The 15,141-nt window shown below is 42.2% G+C and overlaps 3 protein-coding genes across 3 annotated transcripts; 1 reads left to right on the forward strand and 2 right to left on the reverse strand.

The window, feature by feature from the left end:
- Positions 1 to 639: 639 nt before the first annotated feature.
- LOC310867233 (TLR adapter interacting with SLC15A4 on the lysosome) lies at positions 640 to 3,583 on the reverse strand (the record flags this gene model as incomplete). Its single annotated transcript, XM_083777124.1, has 2 exons — positions 640 to 691; positions 2,499 to 3,583. The coding sequence occupies one exon, from the start codon at positions 3,581 to 3,583 to the stop codon at positions 2,579 to 2,581; it is 1,005 nt and encodes a 334-aa protein (XP_083633250.1). The 3' UTR covers positions 640 to 691; positions 2,499 to 2,578.
- Positions 3,584 to 6,093: 2,510 nt separating this feature from the next.
- c9h13orf42 (chromosome 9 C13orf42 homolog) lies at positions 6,094 to 7,890 on the forward strand (the record flags this gene model as incomplete). Its single annotated transcript, XM_083776322.1, has 3 exons — positions 6,094 to 6,513; positions 7,393 to 7,540; positions 7,661 to 7,890. The coding sequence occupies 3 exons, from the start codon at positions 6,094 to 6,096 to the stop codon at positions 7,888 to 7,890; spliced, it is 798 nt and encodes a 265-aa protein (XP_083632448.1).
- A 656-nt stretch (positions 7,891 to 8,546) lies between these two features.
- On the reverse strand, positions 8,547 to 14,626 carry rnaseh2b (ribonuclease H2, subunit B). The gene is made up of 11 exons (XM_083775891.1): positions 14,473 to 14,626; positions 14,065 to 14,136; positions 13,080 to 13,187; positions 12,358 to 12,434; positions 11,758 to 11,872; positions 11,602 to 11,666; positions 11,025 to 11,124; positions 10,199 to 10,280; positions 10,051 to 10,096; positions 9,321 to 9,398; positions 8,547 to 8,742 (listed from the first exon to the last, which is right to left on the reverse strand). The coding sequence occupies exons 1-11, from the start codon at positions 14,534 to 14,536 to the stop codon at positions 8,632 to 8,634; spliced, it is 918 nt and encodes a 305-aa protein (XP_083632017.1). The 5' UTR covers positions 14,537 to 14,626; the 3' UTR covers positions 8,547 to 8,631.
- Positions 14,627 to 15,141: the final 515 nt, after the last annotated feature.

The raw sequence follows: 15,141 nt of genomic DNA on the forward strand, positions 1-15,141 counted from the left end.
AAGAAAATCCTGGTTACAAAGGAGAATCATATTCTATCATTTTCATACAAATTCCTTTCAAATGCGCCCCACAGGATAAAAATCCTTTTAACAGCAACTTCCATATCATAACTGAAATGAAGGCATGTCAGGTTACTGCAATACGAACATTCTTTATGTCTGTCTTAATAAAGTTGCAGATGCTCTTACTTAATGCGACCATAGCAGGGTCTACTAGTACAGGGATGGGCAACTTTGATGATGGAGAGGGCCACTATATTGCCACACTCACTCCAGAGGGCCACATTGCATACTGTCGTAGCAAAAATAGCCGATTTTATTTTTTACTATTGCTATTGCTATTATCTGAATTGAAATCCTGAATTATTTCTTGCCATTTTTACATTGCAATCCTGAAAATAACCTTTTTTTTAATTTAATTTCAAATGCATTTAGTTATAGTTATGTTAACTTGTTTAACAAATCCAAATATATTGGACACAAAAAAAGACAATGACATTTTAATACTAGTCATTAAGCTATACTAATATAGACTGAAGTAATTAAAGTGGGTCATGTTTGCATGTTTGGAATCGTAACAGTTAAATCAACAATATATCAGTATTCTGATATTAACCTGCGGGGCACATTAAGTGATGGTGGGGGCACGGCGTGCATGTGGCCCCCGGGCCACCAGTAGCCCATGTATGGTCTAGTTACTAGACCAGGGGTCCTCAACTAGAAATGCAGAAGTTCCACAATGTTTTTTTTAAAATAAGACCATGGTCCAGTCTCATGCGCACGCAAATAAAATTGCGGGTCGCTGGCCGTGTGCAGGGCCCCATGGTCTGGGGCTGCCCCCCTCCCCTAGAAACAACTATGCCTGTTTAGTACAGTCAAACCAAGCTTCTACAAACCGGGTGCCATCCCAACCAACCAACCAATAGATAGATAGATAGATTCTTTATTTTTGTGTCATGCACCAAAGGCGCCCAGCCCACATGGACTTACAGGACACACCATATCATTGCTTCAATATTGCATTGTGTACAAGAAACATATTTACACAAACAAAGCATTTTGCCTTTTTTCCCACGCTTTGCATAAAAAGTCTGCTAAAGCAAAATTACCTTTCCTAAAACAAAATTCCAGTTTTTCATAGTCCTCTAACCAGAAAAAGTTAGCACAGATGGTTGTCATTTTACAAAATGAAACATGCATATGTAGATTTATTTTCTTGAAGTCTCGCTCTAACAATGGTAGTGACTGAGTAAATATGGTCAATACAAGATCTTACTTTACGGAAACCGTTCTGTTCGTCAACAATAAATCCTGACCATTCAAAATGATCTGTAAGTATTATTTAGGAGTGACGAGTATAATTTGTATACATTACTAATTAGACTTATGCCTCTATAGCTAAGTGTAAGTTTCGGGTAATTTTTTGAGAACTTTGGAATAGGCTTTATGATAGTTTTGTACCACTGCGAAGGAACAATACCACTATCGAAACAGGATTGAAACAAATTAAACAAAATTTCTAACAACTCATATGAAATGTCATCAATTCCCATAGCTTTTCTTAATTTACTTTTTTCAATCACTCTCTTTACTTCCTCAGTAGTGAAATTACCATTTAAATAAGGATTACAATTGTAAGTGTCTGCACTCATTTCACATTCCATTAACTTTTTTAAACTGCTAACTTCTTTCAAGAAAGCCTCATCGTGATTACACCCGGAAAACAAATCTGTGAAATCTGTGAAATCCCATTTTTCTAATATTATTCCTACGTCCGAGCAGCATTCCCCACTCTCCAATGCTACAACCATAGGAATCTCTCTTTTCTTAATGGGACCCAATTTATTAATTTCCTTCCAAAATTTCTGGGGGTTATGAGTCTGCAGTTGCTCAATATGTAACGACATCCCCTTGACTATCTTTAAATTTATTTCTCAAATCTACTCTCAATGTCTTATTTACACACCAATACTGGGGTGGCAGAGTTGACAAATATCCATTATTCACCTCCAAAAATAAAATTTTGTTCATTCAACTGAATGTGTGAATGTGTCACTGCTAGTGAGCCAGTCAGCGCAACATTGTCACCATGACATTGCTCGGCATTGAGCGAATACAACGGAGAATTCAACTCGCGGTTGCGGTGACTTTTTTCTTCTCTTTCTTCTTTTTTTTTTTTTTTTTTTTTGTGGCTTTCGCCTTTCTTTTATATTTTTTATGGAGGGACAGACGGTAGGCTGAAATGGGGAGAGAGATGAGGGAATGACATGCAGTAAAGGCCATCAGGATCGGGAGTCGAACCCGCGGCACACTGCCAGACTGGATTACCAGCCAAGGTGTGTGGACTGCTGATCCACAGCCCAGGCCTTTATTCTATCATTTCTCCAGGGTCCGCAGAGAGGTGTGCCGCGGTCCGGTCGTGGACCGCGGTCCGCCTGTTGAGGACCACTGTACTAGACCATACATGGGCTACTGTCAAAGACGTTGTCTGATGCTACTTACTAAGTAGCATCAGACAACGTCTTCGACAGGGACATCAGATGAGTTGAGAGTTCCTAGACTTTGAGGTTCACGTCCTTCAGTGTGAACTGTGTGCAGATGATCCCTGGAGGCTGTCGTCGTTGGAGATCTGCAGAAAGGGAGTGCTGATCTCAGTTGACTGCATGTCGCTGGCCACGCGCAGCAGGCAGCTGAGGACCATGTCTTTGGCCATTCCCGCCTCCAGGTTCCCGTCCCGGCTCAGCTGTAACGTGATCTGGTCCAGGCTGGTCAGGACCAGCTCTGAGCCCAGCAGGGGGCAAACCGCCGGGCCTGCATCGGAGCCGGAACCACTGCCACCCGCCTCCCTGGCCATGTTCTCCAGCATGTACTGCCGGTAGAGGTCCAAGAGTTTGTGCTCCAGATAGCGGTTGAGCAAGGAGTTGGAGAAGGGCCCTTCGCACCCCTGAAACAAAAAGCTCCGGTCTCTGCCACTCCCGCCAGTCCTCCGGGTCGAGCCTCTTCTAAGTGGACACAGAGGCCCGCCCTGAGAGACCTGTCCCGGGGGAGAATCCTCCACCGCTAGGGGGACATCGCAAGAGTGCAGAAAGGGACCGGCAGGCTGGCTTTCGGAGCAGAGCAAGAGCTCGCCGTTGTTGGCAGAAAGAGGCAGCACGTGGTCGCCTCCGATGTGGAGGTCGCTGTAGTTTTGACAGATGCTCTGGCAGAAGGAGGGCACCAGGAAGGGAACATCGCCACTGGAGCAAGCCTGGCCAGGGATCTCCATCTCTAGAGAGATCCGTCTAGTACCCAGCAGGTCTCTCCCTCCTAGATCCTGGGCCTGCAAAGGCGAAATATGTGACTCGTTTGGGGTTCTCCCCTCGGAGTGCCAGTGGTTGTGGGATACACCTGGGAGTTGAGAGCAATCTCTATCGCCTGTCTGCTCGGTAGAAGTGTGGTGGGTGACTTGAGAGTGACAGATGGGGGCTGGCATTAGGGAGGCAGTGGCTCTTTGTGTCCCACTACTGATGGCACTCTGGGGGAGTCCATCCTCTTCCTCCAGTCCACCGTAGGTCATGCTCCACAGTCTACTCTCACAAAGCATGGCTGAAACAGGGAACAGATACTACTGAGCATTCCATTTGCTTCTATACTGCATCTCACAAGCTGTGAAGTGAACCACCTGTCCTCTTCTTCATCAACACATTTCATGTTCGTATACTGTAGCAATTTCCCCACCGCTTGTAACTTTTTACTATTGTTCTAAACCAGTGGTTCTCAAAATGGGGTCCGGGGACCTCCAATGGGTTCCAGAGAGTCTAAATAAATGAGTTACTATAGCTGCTCAAAATCAGTTTAACCACTTTAACGATACTGTAAATCAAATAGCTGATCTACATGCAACTGATGCAAGACCTTGTAAACTTGTTATCGGCTATTTTTTTAAAGAATCTTGCAAAAAGAAATTGAAACATTTAACAACGCAAATCTTGTATGAGGGTCCCCGGCACACAATATGAGATGGAAGTCCACAGCCAAATACATCTTACTTTTGGGAACCAAGTTTGAGAACCACTCTTCTAAATGGCAAACTACTGGGTTTGCTTAACTTTAAGAATTATGCGGGTCCATCTTTACACTTGAGTTATGCTAAAACAGAGGATTTTGCTGTTTAGTATCCTTTAAAATGAATAAAATCAAATGCATTGAAATTTCCATTTCTTGTATAAAATATTTTCACCAAAGTATCATTCCTTACCTTGGAAAGCTACCACGATTTTCAGCTCAAAGGAGGAAAGTTTTTTTCTTTGTTTTCTCTCAATAATATCTTGATAGCTTACTCGAATATCTTGAATAGGATACTCAGATACTCAGTTTTATACCAAACAAATAGGAAGTGAGAATGTCAGCCCCCCCACCCCATATGCAAATTCAAGGCTGACACAGAGACGTAGTTCATTTATAGATATAGATACTAGACGGTGCCCGGCTGTAGAGTACAGAGTCGGTAACAATGGAAGTTGGTGTCTCTTATATGCCCATATATGGAGATTTCTGTATCTGTCTGGAGCCTGGGCAGGGGCCCTGGCCAGAGGCCTTTTGTGGCGGTTCTGGACAACCGTGGGTCCGACCGACTCGCCACCGGGTACGGCACTCCCTGTAGTGGTGTGGAACTTGTGTTTGTCGAATTTGAAGTCGGTGGGACGAACGGTTCTCGAGTTACGTGGATTACAGACATACGTACAGACTTTATAGATAGCTAGAAGATAGAATAGATGGATACAATTCTGAGGGTTTGGTTCATAGTCACGAAGTCCTAGATTTCCCTAGACTTCACATTTTTAAACCTGAAACTGTAAGTTTTGTTTCTCTGCTACAGGGACAGGTGTGTGGTTTAAAAAGCAGAAAAGAAACTCGGATTCAAACGGAGAGGAACTGCATCACAACCCGGACTCTACGGGTGGTTTCTTGTCTCTTCATTTTCGGGTTTCGACAGATCAAGAAAAGAAAGTCAGCATTTTCTGTTTCAACAGAGATCAAAGCTATTATTGTGAGTGCAACAGCCACTTGGAACATTTTTATCATCTGCTGGTTGGCAGAATAATTGCCGTCTCTGTGCTATCCTGTACCCTCTGCACTGTTTACATGGCTGGTGCCAAAACAGTCACTTTATGCTTGGGGTGTTATGTTACAACTTTACGTTTCCTCTTTGAAATTGTACTCACATGAGCAGCCTGCTTTCACCTCAGGCCTGAAATGCCTAGTAGTTTCATTGGCTTGAAGGTTGAGCTAATAGTCTATAGGCCCCAGTCTTCCATAAGCAGCTATACAAACTGTTTTAGTGTGTGTGTGTGTGTGTGTGTGTGTGAATTAGTCTGTGATGGACATTAATGGAAACTTTGTTGGGCCTATAGGCTATCCCATGTCTGGAATGTTTCCGTGTTGCTACAGTGTTTGTCCTCAGGTTTGCTCCCTCGATTAAGGCGGGTTTGTCCAACAATAGAATGAAACCTTAGACGTTTCATTATTAATCAAGTGTGTAACCGTAGCCCCATATTACGAATAGGCCAGCATTAGCCTATCTACGTTCATCACATGCTACATTGAGTAGCCTATGTGGGCCTATGATATGATATACAAGTAGTTTCTTACAAATTAGCTCCATTGCAAATAAGAAGTAGCAGCTGAGAGTTTGATAGATTGCGGTGGACATTTTGGACAAAGATAAAAGTCTCCAGACGCCAGTCAGGATATGCGACACCGTGCCGCTGCTCAATAGTAATGACAGTAGAATGGGTAGTGTTACCAACCCGTTGCTATGGTGCAACTCCCTTCGAACCCAAATAGCCTACTGTTTCAGAACAGTCAGACATTTGTGTCAATCCGGCTTTTGCTTTCCCTGCCATTAGGCCTGCACCGTTTGAGACGCATGCCAGTTTCAGTACCATGGACAGCGGCGTTCCACATAGAGAGACTGCTAAGGTTTGACAGGATATTACTTATTTTGGGAACCGGACACAGCCCCGAATAGGCTATGGATAAACTAGGGCATCGTTTGGATCACGGAAAACAAGGACAAGTCTGTTAATTCTGAGAGGATATACATGCAGAGGAATGTTCAGGAAGATTAATAATGCGTTTCGTCCGAAACATCACGGACACATGGCCGGAGAGGGAGGCCTTCGGTCAGAGGAGGATTACCACAGCGCCTGCACGGTCAGGTTGGTGCGCAGCACGTCCATGCTCGTAGTGGGCGAGAGAACGCAAGCGACAGTGGCTTCGACTTTGAAGAGGAGTAAAAGTTCAGTGAGTATCGAGTCAACCTTATACTATTACCAAAGACAGGAGGATCGGATATGGCTCTACTCTCAGCATCAGAACTGCTTAGAGTACTTGGAAGAACTTGTGGCTCTGAGACGGCAATACACAAAGAGTGTCATTAATCTACAAAGTAATGAGGCCAAACTCACCAAAGCTACAGCTTTCGTGGTCAAGAAGAAAGCAGCACCCCCGCCACCCACAAAGGACGCACAGGTAGGCCAGTATAGCCTGTTATGGCACTTTATGTGTGAATTGAATGAAGTATCTCACCTGTCCCATTCCTCTAAGCCTGGGCCTATTAAAGGAACACTTCACCACTTTTCAACCTATCTTCATATAATAGGTCCTCACTAATAATCATGATAAAATGGTTAAAAAAAAGATCCTACTCAGTCTGTGTCTCATAGGAGGGCTGTGGACAGTTCAGAAACCTGTCCACCAGTGACATCATCAGAATTCAAGCTAATATAAACTGCAGGCTTTCTAGTCCTGAAAAGTTGCAATGCGAAAATGGAAGCCATCGTTCTCCCGATAATAAAAATCTAAACATTTTAGTAAAGAGATCTTGCTGCCTAACGATGTCACTGGTGGACGGGTTTCGGGACTGCCCACAGCCCTCCTATGAGACACAGACAGAGTAGAAAAGAATTGTGCAATTTTAGCATGATTAGTAGTGAAGACCTATTATATGTAGATAGGTTGAAAAGTGCTGAAGTGGTCCTTTACCTTTCACCCATTTTCAACCTTATCTTCATATAACTGGTCCTCACTATAATGCGAACATCTTCATCTACTCACTGCATGGCGGGCTATAGATGGCATCTATGCTGAAATGCATTAATACAAAATAAAGTTTTATATGTGGTTCGAAAAGAGAAAACCTGCCTATTCCGATGTCACTGGTAGGCAGGTTTCTGAGGTGTCCACAGCCCTCCTCTGAGACACAGTGAGTACTCATCTTCTAATGAACATTAGTGAGGATCAATTATATGAAGATAGATTTTTTGTTTTTTAAAGAGTGATGTTGTCCTTTAAAGAAACCGATATGTAATACCTAGTCTAAGCACAACCTTGTATGATTTGTAAAACCAGAGATCAAGAGCCAAACCGTCTGCTCCTCCAATTCCCGACGAGGAGAACACTTTAGAGTTTCTTGACGCGGTCATCGCAAGCTGCGTCGACCCTGAACCTCCGCGCAAACCCCACGTGGATGACGGACACGCAGACGTAGACTTCATTGGTGAGTTTAATGCACCGCACGTCCAATTGGATAACACGTGTGTCAAATGTGTCACTTGATATGATGTTTTGCCGTTTTATTAGTTGACACCCCCATTTCTGTACCCCACAATCTCTTTAGTGGCCACAAGCTCCAGCGAGCATGACCTACACTCCAACTGGGTCTTAAGGGTTCCTCGGGTCACAGATCAATCCAAACGGAACACGCAGGTGTGTGCCAAGGACAATCTACCGAAGAAGAAACACTCTGTCGGGTCCACGAGTAGCCGACTACGGCTCCAGAGGAACCCGATACACCTGCCCAAAGTAGTGGAGAGTGCATTCCAGACCCTTCGCTTCAAGCCCAAATGAAAGAAGAAATACAGTAAACTTGGTCAAGACATTTAAGTCCCACCAGCACCATGAAGCCTTTGTCGGCCTATTCTTTTTTTTTAACAGATAAGAAATTGCTTGTTGGAACAGTTATTTGATTCCAAGATCGCAAGACGATCCCCCGTCCTCCGTTAAGAATAGGCTACTATCCCGTGTATTATTCAACAGCGCATTCTTTAATAGTCTTGACAAGAAATGTGCCTATTGTGCTGGACGTCACCGGAAGAGTGGGGTTTTAAGTGACTTAAGTGACTCACCACCGTGACAGTTGTAATACTGAAATATCTCTATCTGCTAAATCACTTAAGTGCAAATGTAGCATAGACTACATGTTCTCTTGTCATTTTCAACTATTATTCCAATTACTTATTAAAACTGGGTACAAGGACTAGTGTTGACTGAGCCACTGACAAACTGGTAATTCTGCTCGAGTCGTCTTAGCTTCACAAACGGGCAAAAATGGCCACCAATGTCCAAACATGCAAAATACAAGTGATGTAAAACTTTGCACCAAAATTCAGCTGAACAACATGCCATTATTAATTTACCTTACAGGGTTGTACCCTAGCATCTTTACTTTGACCAATTAATGCATCTCATTCAAACTGACTGAAGATTAAACAAAATACAATAAATACAGGTTCATTTCTTTATTACAAAATACATATACGCTAACACGAGGTCTACAAAACAGACTCTACACACACACACACACAACGCTCATTTCTTTTCAGCTTTGACCTTGGGGCTGAAGAAGGATGACATAGACTTCATGCCAGTCTTGTCCACCTTCGCCAGGCTTTTCTGAGCTGCAGTCATCTTCTTGGGCGGCTGCGAGACGAAGAGAAAAGAAATCAATACCATAGCTGGTGCCTCAACCTTGTGCCGACAGTGGAGAATTTATTACCATGAATGAACTTCATTTCAAACTTGGGCAAAAGGAAGTTTTTTTACAAGGTGAATCCCTTTTCGACCCATGTGTATTTTTAAATCTCTACAGACAAATTCAGAAACTGCATTCCAACTTCACCAACAATCAGTGAAGGTCGTCTGAAAAGTTAATAAACGATGGGGGAAAAGTAGTCATTTTAGGCAGGGTGTTTTAAGCATTGTTATACTTTAGCCATTGAAAAATAGCAGATGCTATGAGCTTGTAGGTCTGCTATTTTTGAAAAATCGTGAAAATGTGGCGCAAATCTTTGAATATATTTTCTTTCAGAGCAAACGTTTTTTAACTCAAATCTTTGCTTCTGAGGTGTCCCTGGAACAACATATTTTCAGATGGGGGTCGGCAGCCAATTACAGGTATGAAAATGTATGAGAACGACTGACATTTGCTCAAAGCCACAGGTTTTTCTAACCATTCCCTGCTGCACATACAAAGAAGGCCCCTTTTTTAGCACACTCACTTTCCGCCCAAAATCTGAACTGTTGAATTTGGTGTAGTCCTCTGCAGCCTCCAATGGCATGTCGGAAAATTTCCGCTTCTGCCAGAGAAAGCAAGACATGTTCTTCCCATAACTTAAAGAGCAACCAACAATCTCAATATAGAGAAACTAACAGGAAAAAGAATCGCAATGCAAAAGTACACACAGTAGGACTAGAGAATGAGTGTATTCTAATCCAATAAACAGACTTTGCTCTATTACAGTGAAGCTTAAAGGAGAATTCCATGCTAGAAGGCTTTCTTACCTTTATTTGTAGTTGTTACGTCCCCACCAAAGAGGTCCAGGTGTTATTTTGTGCAAAAGTGCATTATTGGCTATTTCCTACCATAAGCCCTCAATTAATTGAATTGGGGCATTGGGGTGTTGTGCTAATTCGCTTATTTCCATCACTCAAAAATATATATTTTTGTACATCCTCTCTTCATAATGTAAATAGTATCCCAAGCGGCACACTTTACTACTTATTTTGATGAAAATAAGCTAATTAGCACAAAAACCCAAACCCATTCAGGGCTTATATTAGGGGAAATGGCCAATAATGCACTTTTGCACAACATAACACCTGGACCTCTTTGGTGGGGACGTAACTACAAATAAAGGTACGAAGAAACGGAAGTGAAACAGTGGTGCAGAAAGCAGAAAGTGCACATGAATAATATAAAAGAAGTTTGCCTAAAAAGAGAATGTATACCTTGGTAGGAGGCTCTATGTCCTTTGGACTTAGGAGTTCTGGTAACCTTTTGTCAAATGAAAAGGCATACGGTAATTACTTTATCTTTTCATCCATTTTCCGAAATGACATTGGATGATATAAAGTGTTTATTGTTGGGTCAACATACTGTAAGTGTTTGAGGAGGGCTTTACTCAGGTCTTCACCGATGTACTCGGATATCAGGCCATGGGCATAGCGTAGATAATCCTCTGCATCAAAAAGAGAAAATAGCATGAAGGTAACTTAAAACCCCCAGGGGTCATTGAGGGAGTTCCAGGGGGTCCCCAGCTAAATGATAGTTTGGAACCAAATGGACCCTTGTGGGTCTGTAACTCTGGACCCAGTTAAATTAACATTGATTTTTATTTTTACCATATCAATTGTGGGTCACAGAGATAGAAATGCCATTAAATGCGGGCCCGTAGACTAATGCATGTCAAACTAGGGGGTCCTTGAAATTTAACGGGTTGACAATCTCTGCTAGAGCCGTAAAAACCTCCTCTTATAGGGGTCCCTTATGGCATTATCTCTTCAAATGAGGCGTCCGTGGGCTAATTAGTGTCAATTTGGGGGTCCTTGACATAAAAAAGTCCTACATGACATCTGCCATAGAATTTGGTTGCATTTCATGAAAATGTACCTGAAAAAGAAGGAATTGTTTGTGAACGTTGCACTACAGTACATAATACCTATAGTGCCATCCACTGGTCAAAGCCATATTTGCAGAATTAAAATATATTTGAGGGGAGCCCCATCCAGTGGAGTTCATCTTAAATGACTTAATAACCACATGAACCCTTGCACCCTGATTATCAATCATTACGGAAACATTCTCCGGAAATTGGCAAACATTCTGCAAATATCTATAGTTCTATACATACATGTATATGTTATTTAATACGAATTTATATTTGAGAACCATCTTGCATAGTGACACGAGAAGCAGGAGTTACCATCCAGGGCCTCTTCCTTCACTCTAATGTATGTTGTGGACTTCACTCCCTCTCCCACAGAGATGTTACTCTTTCTCAGGGCTTTCACTGTCCTCTCCACCTGGAGAAGAATAAGCTCAAATGACGGGAATTCTACAATTTCTACGGTTTTAAGTTAACCCACTTGTTTCTCAGGTCACTTTAGATGACAGAACAGCTTACTATAGACTGTCAGTCCTGCCTCCTTTCGGAACGACGAGAGACCCAGACGAGAATTTTCCATGCATTGTTCCCATAGACGTTTCAAAAACACAAACACAATTGTTTGGGCCGAACAAATAATTAGAAGAAAAAAGGGCGCTTTTTTTGTTGTTTTTCTTCTTTTCTTCCGCCAAAAATATTGTGTTTATTGTCACGATCCGAGTTGACTTTGTCCGAGGCTTGCAGATCTTTAAATAAATACTTTTTTAAACGTCCATGGGAAAGATGCATGGGAAATTCTTTTCCGGGCCGGTCGTCGTCATGAAAAGGGGGCCCAAAATCTGCCTTGGGTTCCATCCATCCCATTTAAATGTTAACAATGGTAATGAGCCCTTACCTTTTTATTTAACCAGTCCAGTGTCTTCTCCTGGCTGTATCGGTGAAACTTCACGCCTCCCACATCTGAATGTTAAAAGCATGAACATTTAAGTACGGCAAGGAACAGCATGTCAGTCTTCCTAGTTCATGATAGCGGCAATAATCATGCCCTGACCTTTCTCCTCTGCAATGTGGTGCAGGGAAACCAGACAGTGAGTGCTGCTGAGCAGCCTGGAGCAAGCAGGGAATTCCTCGTCCATTACCACCTGGTCCATAGGCTGGAATCTCTCCTAGTCAAGAGCAGTAAAGAAAGCAAGTTAGGTTGCCAAACGTTTTCATGTCAAGGACCCCCAAAATGACAATGTTAATTTTACTCTGAGAGTGCGAATGGAACCAAATGGACGGGTTCATTGGGTTCCATTTGTACACTCTCAAGAGTTACAGACCCATAAGGGTCCATTTGGTTCCTAACTATCATTTAGCTGGGGACCCCCTGGAACTCCCTCAAGGACGCCTGGGGGTCCCCGGATTTTAAAAGTGTGTGTTTGTATGCCACCTAATAGAAACCTACATTATGCAAAAATAGACTTAACCTTGGGGCGGAAAGAGCGGATGTACAATCTCACAATGCATTCTGTACTGAGTGTGTAGATTGTGTAGCGAGTGTGTAGATTGCATCTTTTTGGCGAAGAGAAGAGAGGCCCCCGGATAGTATATAGTGATATTGGTCATTGCTAGAAATAAAGATCAGCTGGAACAGTGACCTATGACTTACCTCATTACCAGCTTTCATCAAATAGGGTAAAATAAGATAGATGGGGTCCACTGGGGTAACATAGAGAAGTCTTCCATCTGTTACAATGAAAAAAAAAAGTGGGGTAATAATAAGAAAAGAAAACGTTATATTAATGCATACCAACTAGTTGCAGCTTATTGTGTGTATGCAAGCACAGAATTCACAATATATCGGCCGCTGATATTTTATTCTCCAATCATTTCAGACAATGGAATAATCATTTAATAATTACAACCAATAACATGGGGGTTTATTAGCGGTGGTTTGGCAGGTAATGTAAACAAGCTGCTCCTGCTTTGGCATGACTCTAGAAAACATGATATGATATAGTAGCAGCCTACCTAATGTACGATTCACCCAACCCATTATGTAAAATGAGCCATTGCAGTTCAGTATGATTTGGTGGGTTATGTCATGTAATAATAATCGTTACAGTTTTAGCCTTTCTTACCCTCATTACACAAAAAGGTGGATTATATAGTTATACTTATTAGTCAAAACAAGCGTGCCATTATCGACCATGTTTGTACTGTATATACCTGATCTGCTGCACTGATTTCACATTGGCATGCTTTTCCAACAGTTTACGTTACGTTTCATGTTCATGTTCTTTGTAATTATAAATCAGACCTTTACATAAATTTCATTTCTGTGATATGAGAAAGAAATCATGTCATGCAACAAACATTCACGGGACAAACCTCTCTGTACAGTCTGCCCAATAAACCACGAGTGGAACTCTTCTTGAAAAGCTTTGACCTCATACAGCTGCACATCACCACTACCGAACAGGTACAGAGACGCCGCGTCTGGAATGGTAGAAGATGAACGTCATCACCTGTTTGTTCTTTGACTATATAGAATATATTATTCTATTTGTACGTCTCTAAATGTTTTGATGAATTGAACATGGTGGACCCTCTTGTAAATACATTTTCATTCGCAGATGTGGGTCATGAGACAGTACAACTTCACTTCCAGCTGCTGACAAGCAATTACATGTAGCTGAACAGCTGTGTGTGTGTGTGTGTGCGTGTGTGTGTGTGTGTGTGTGTGTGTGTAGCTGTGAGTTTCAGATTCAGCACAAACAAGGGACTAAATTAATTTCGCTCCTATGCCATCAAAATGTGAAACGCCCTACCAACAGCCATTAAGACATGTGAATCCCTTGACTCCTTCAAAACCGCTCTCAAAGGGCACCTACGGACGGCTGCAATTCGTAACTGGCCCCCGTAAAGTCTGAGTTCACATTACTGTATATATAATTTTCCCTATTTACTTCCTTTATGATGATTTCTCCCGTTTGTCTTATATAGAAGTGTATATTTGTGAATTGAAAATGGTGGACCCTGTTGTAAACAAGTGTAATGATTTACCATGGTGTCGCCCACACTCCACAGTAACGGTTTTTGTATTGAGTTGTGCTTTCGTTTGAAATGTACCTATTTTGCATAGGTAAAATAAATAATAAATGTCAATCAATCAATCAAACAAAGGCGCTTATTGGTCAAAAACCCGGATATGTGTCACAAATCATTCTTATTTTGAAGACCGCGTACCGGAAGTAACTACCTACGACTTTGACATGCTGGATTCAAACTAATTTCCAAACAAGCTCACAGCACGAACAGAAAACAGAACAGACTGTTCGTGACGTGTAGTACTAGACCTAGTGCAGCAACAGACCTGTTGAGGGATTCCTCAGTCTCACGAATGCTGGGTCACTGTCATCATGTCCCTGTGTGTCAAAGGCAGAATCTGTGGAAATCACAACAAAGATCATTTCTAGCTAACCTAACGTGATTCTTGCAAGGGGTAAGAAAGAAGTGACACGCTAAAAACGAGCAAAGGAGATACTGACTATATACTGGCCAGCCTAAGATTTAGACTGTCGTATGTATGTGTCGTCAGAATCGATAAATACATCTACGAGTCTAAATCTTAATTAGGATATAGGACAGTACGCCAAATCTGATGAGCATAGTATAGTCTTAGAGTATATTATACAACTTCAGAGCAACATCAGTGCTAAGTATCTATAGCTAAGTATCTATAGCTTAGCACAGCGTGCTTGGTTCATGCAGATCAACCTACCCGCAGCGATAACAACCCAGCTGTCATTTTGTGTATTAGGCGTGTGCTTCTTTTTGGTAGTCATTTTATGATTAAAAAAAATCCCTTAACGCACGTAGATATGTTTGCTACGATACGAACAACGAGGCGTGACAGTTAGTTGTGCGCAAATGTTTGTTTTTGGGAAGATAGTTTAGAATGCCATAGGCTGGGGGGACGGTCCTCTGTGATTCGCTTATGGTTGTCGTTGACAACAGACGGTGAAATATACAAATAGTGAAAATTGACATAACAATTTGATGATATGAAGTTGATGAATACACCAGAGATTTGGAGCAGGCCGTGGAAAGCAACAAGAAGGTTTGTTTAATCAATGAAACAACAGCTATAGTCCAGATGTTGCCGTAATCATAATGGTGGCCGACGAGCCAATCCTAGCGTGACAGACAGTCCCTCCTATGGGATCTGACCCTGACGGGTCTGTCTGACAAAACGAGATCAGAAAAGCGCGCGCTTATGGTCACCGTTGCTTTTAGACACCTCCTTTCAGTGCATACATACAGTACAGTAAGTTACTGTACTAAAGTACAGTACGGGGTTGAGGGGTGCTAACTTATTTATTGCCATTTTAATATCATTTGACAGGCAATTTGTTTCGCACTACAAAATATGCATTTATATTATTTTTTC

This window comes from Protomyctophum parallelum (assembly GCF_964188405.1).
Source record: "Protomyctophum parallelum genome assembly, chromosome: 11".
Lineage (NCBI taxonomy): Eukaryota > Metazoa > Chordata > Actinopteri > Myctophiformes > Myctophidae > Protomyctophum > Protomyctophum parallelum.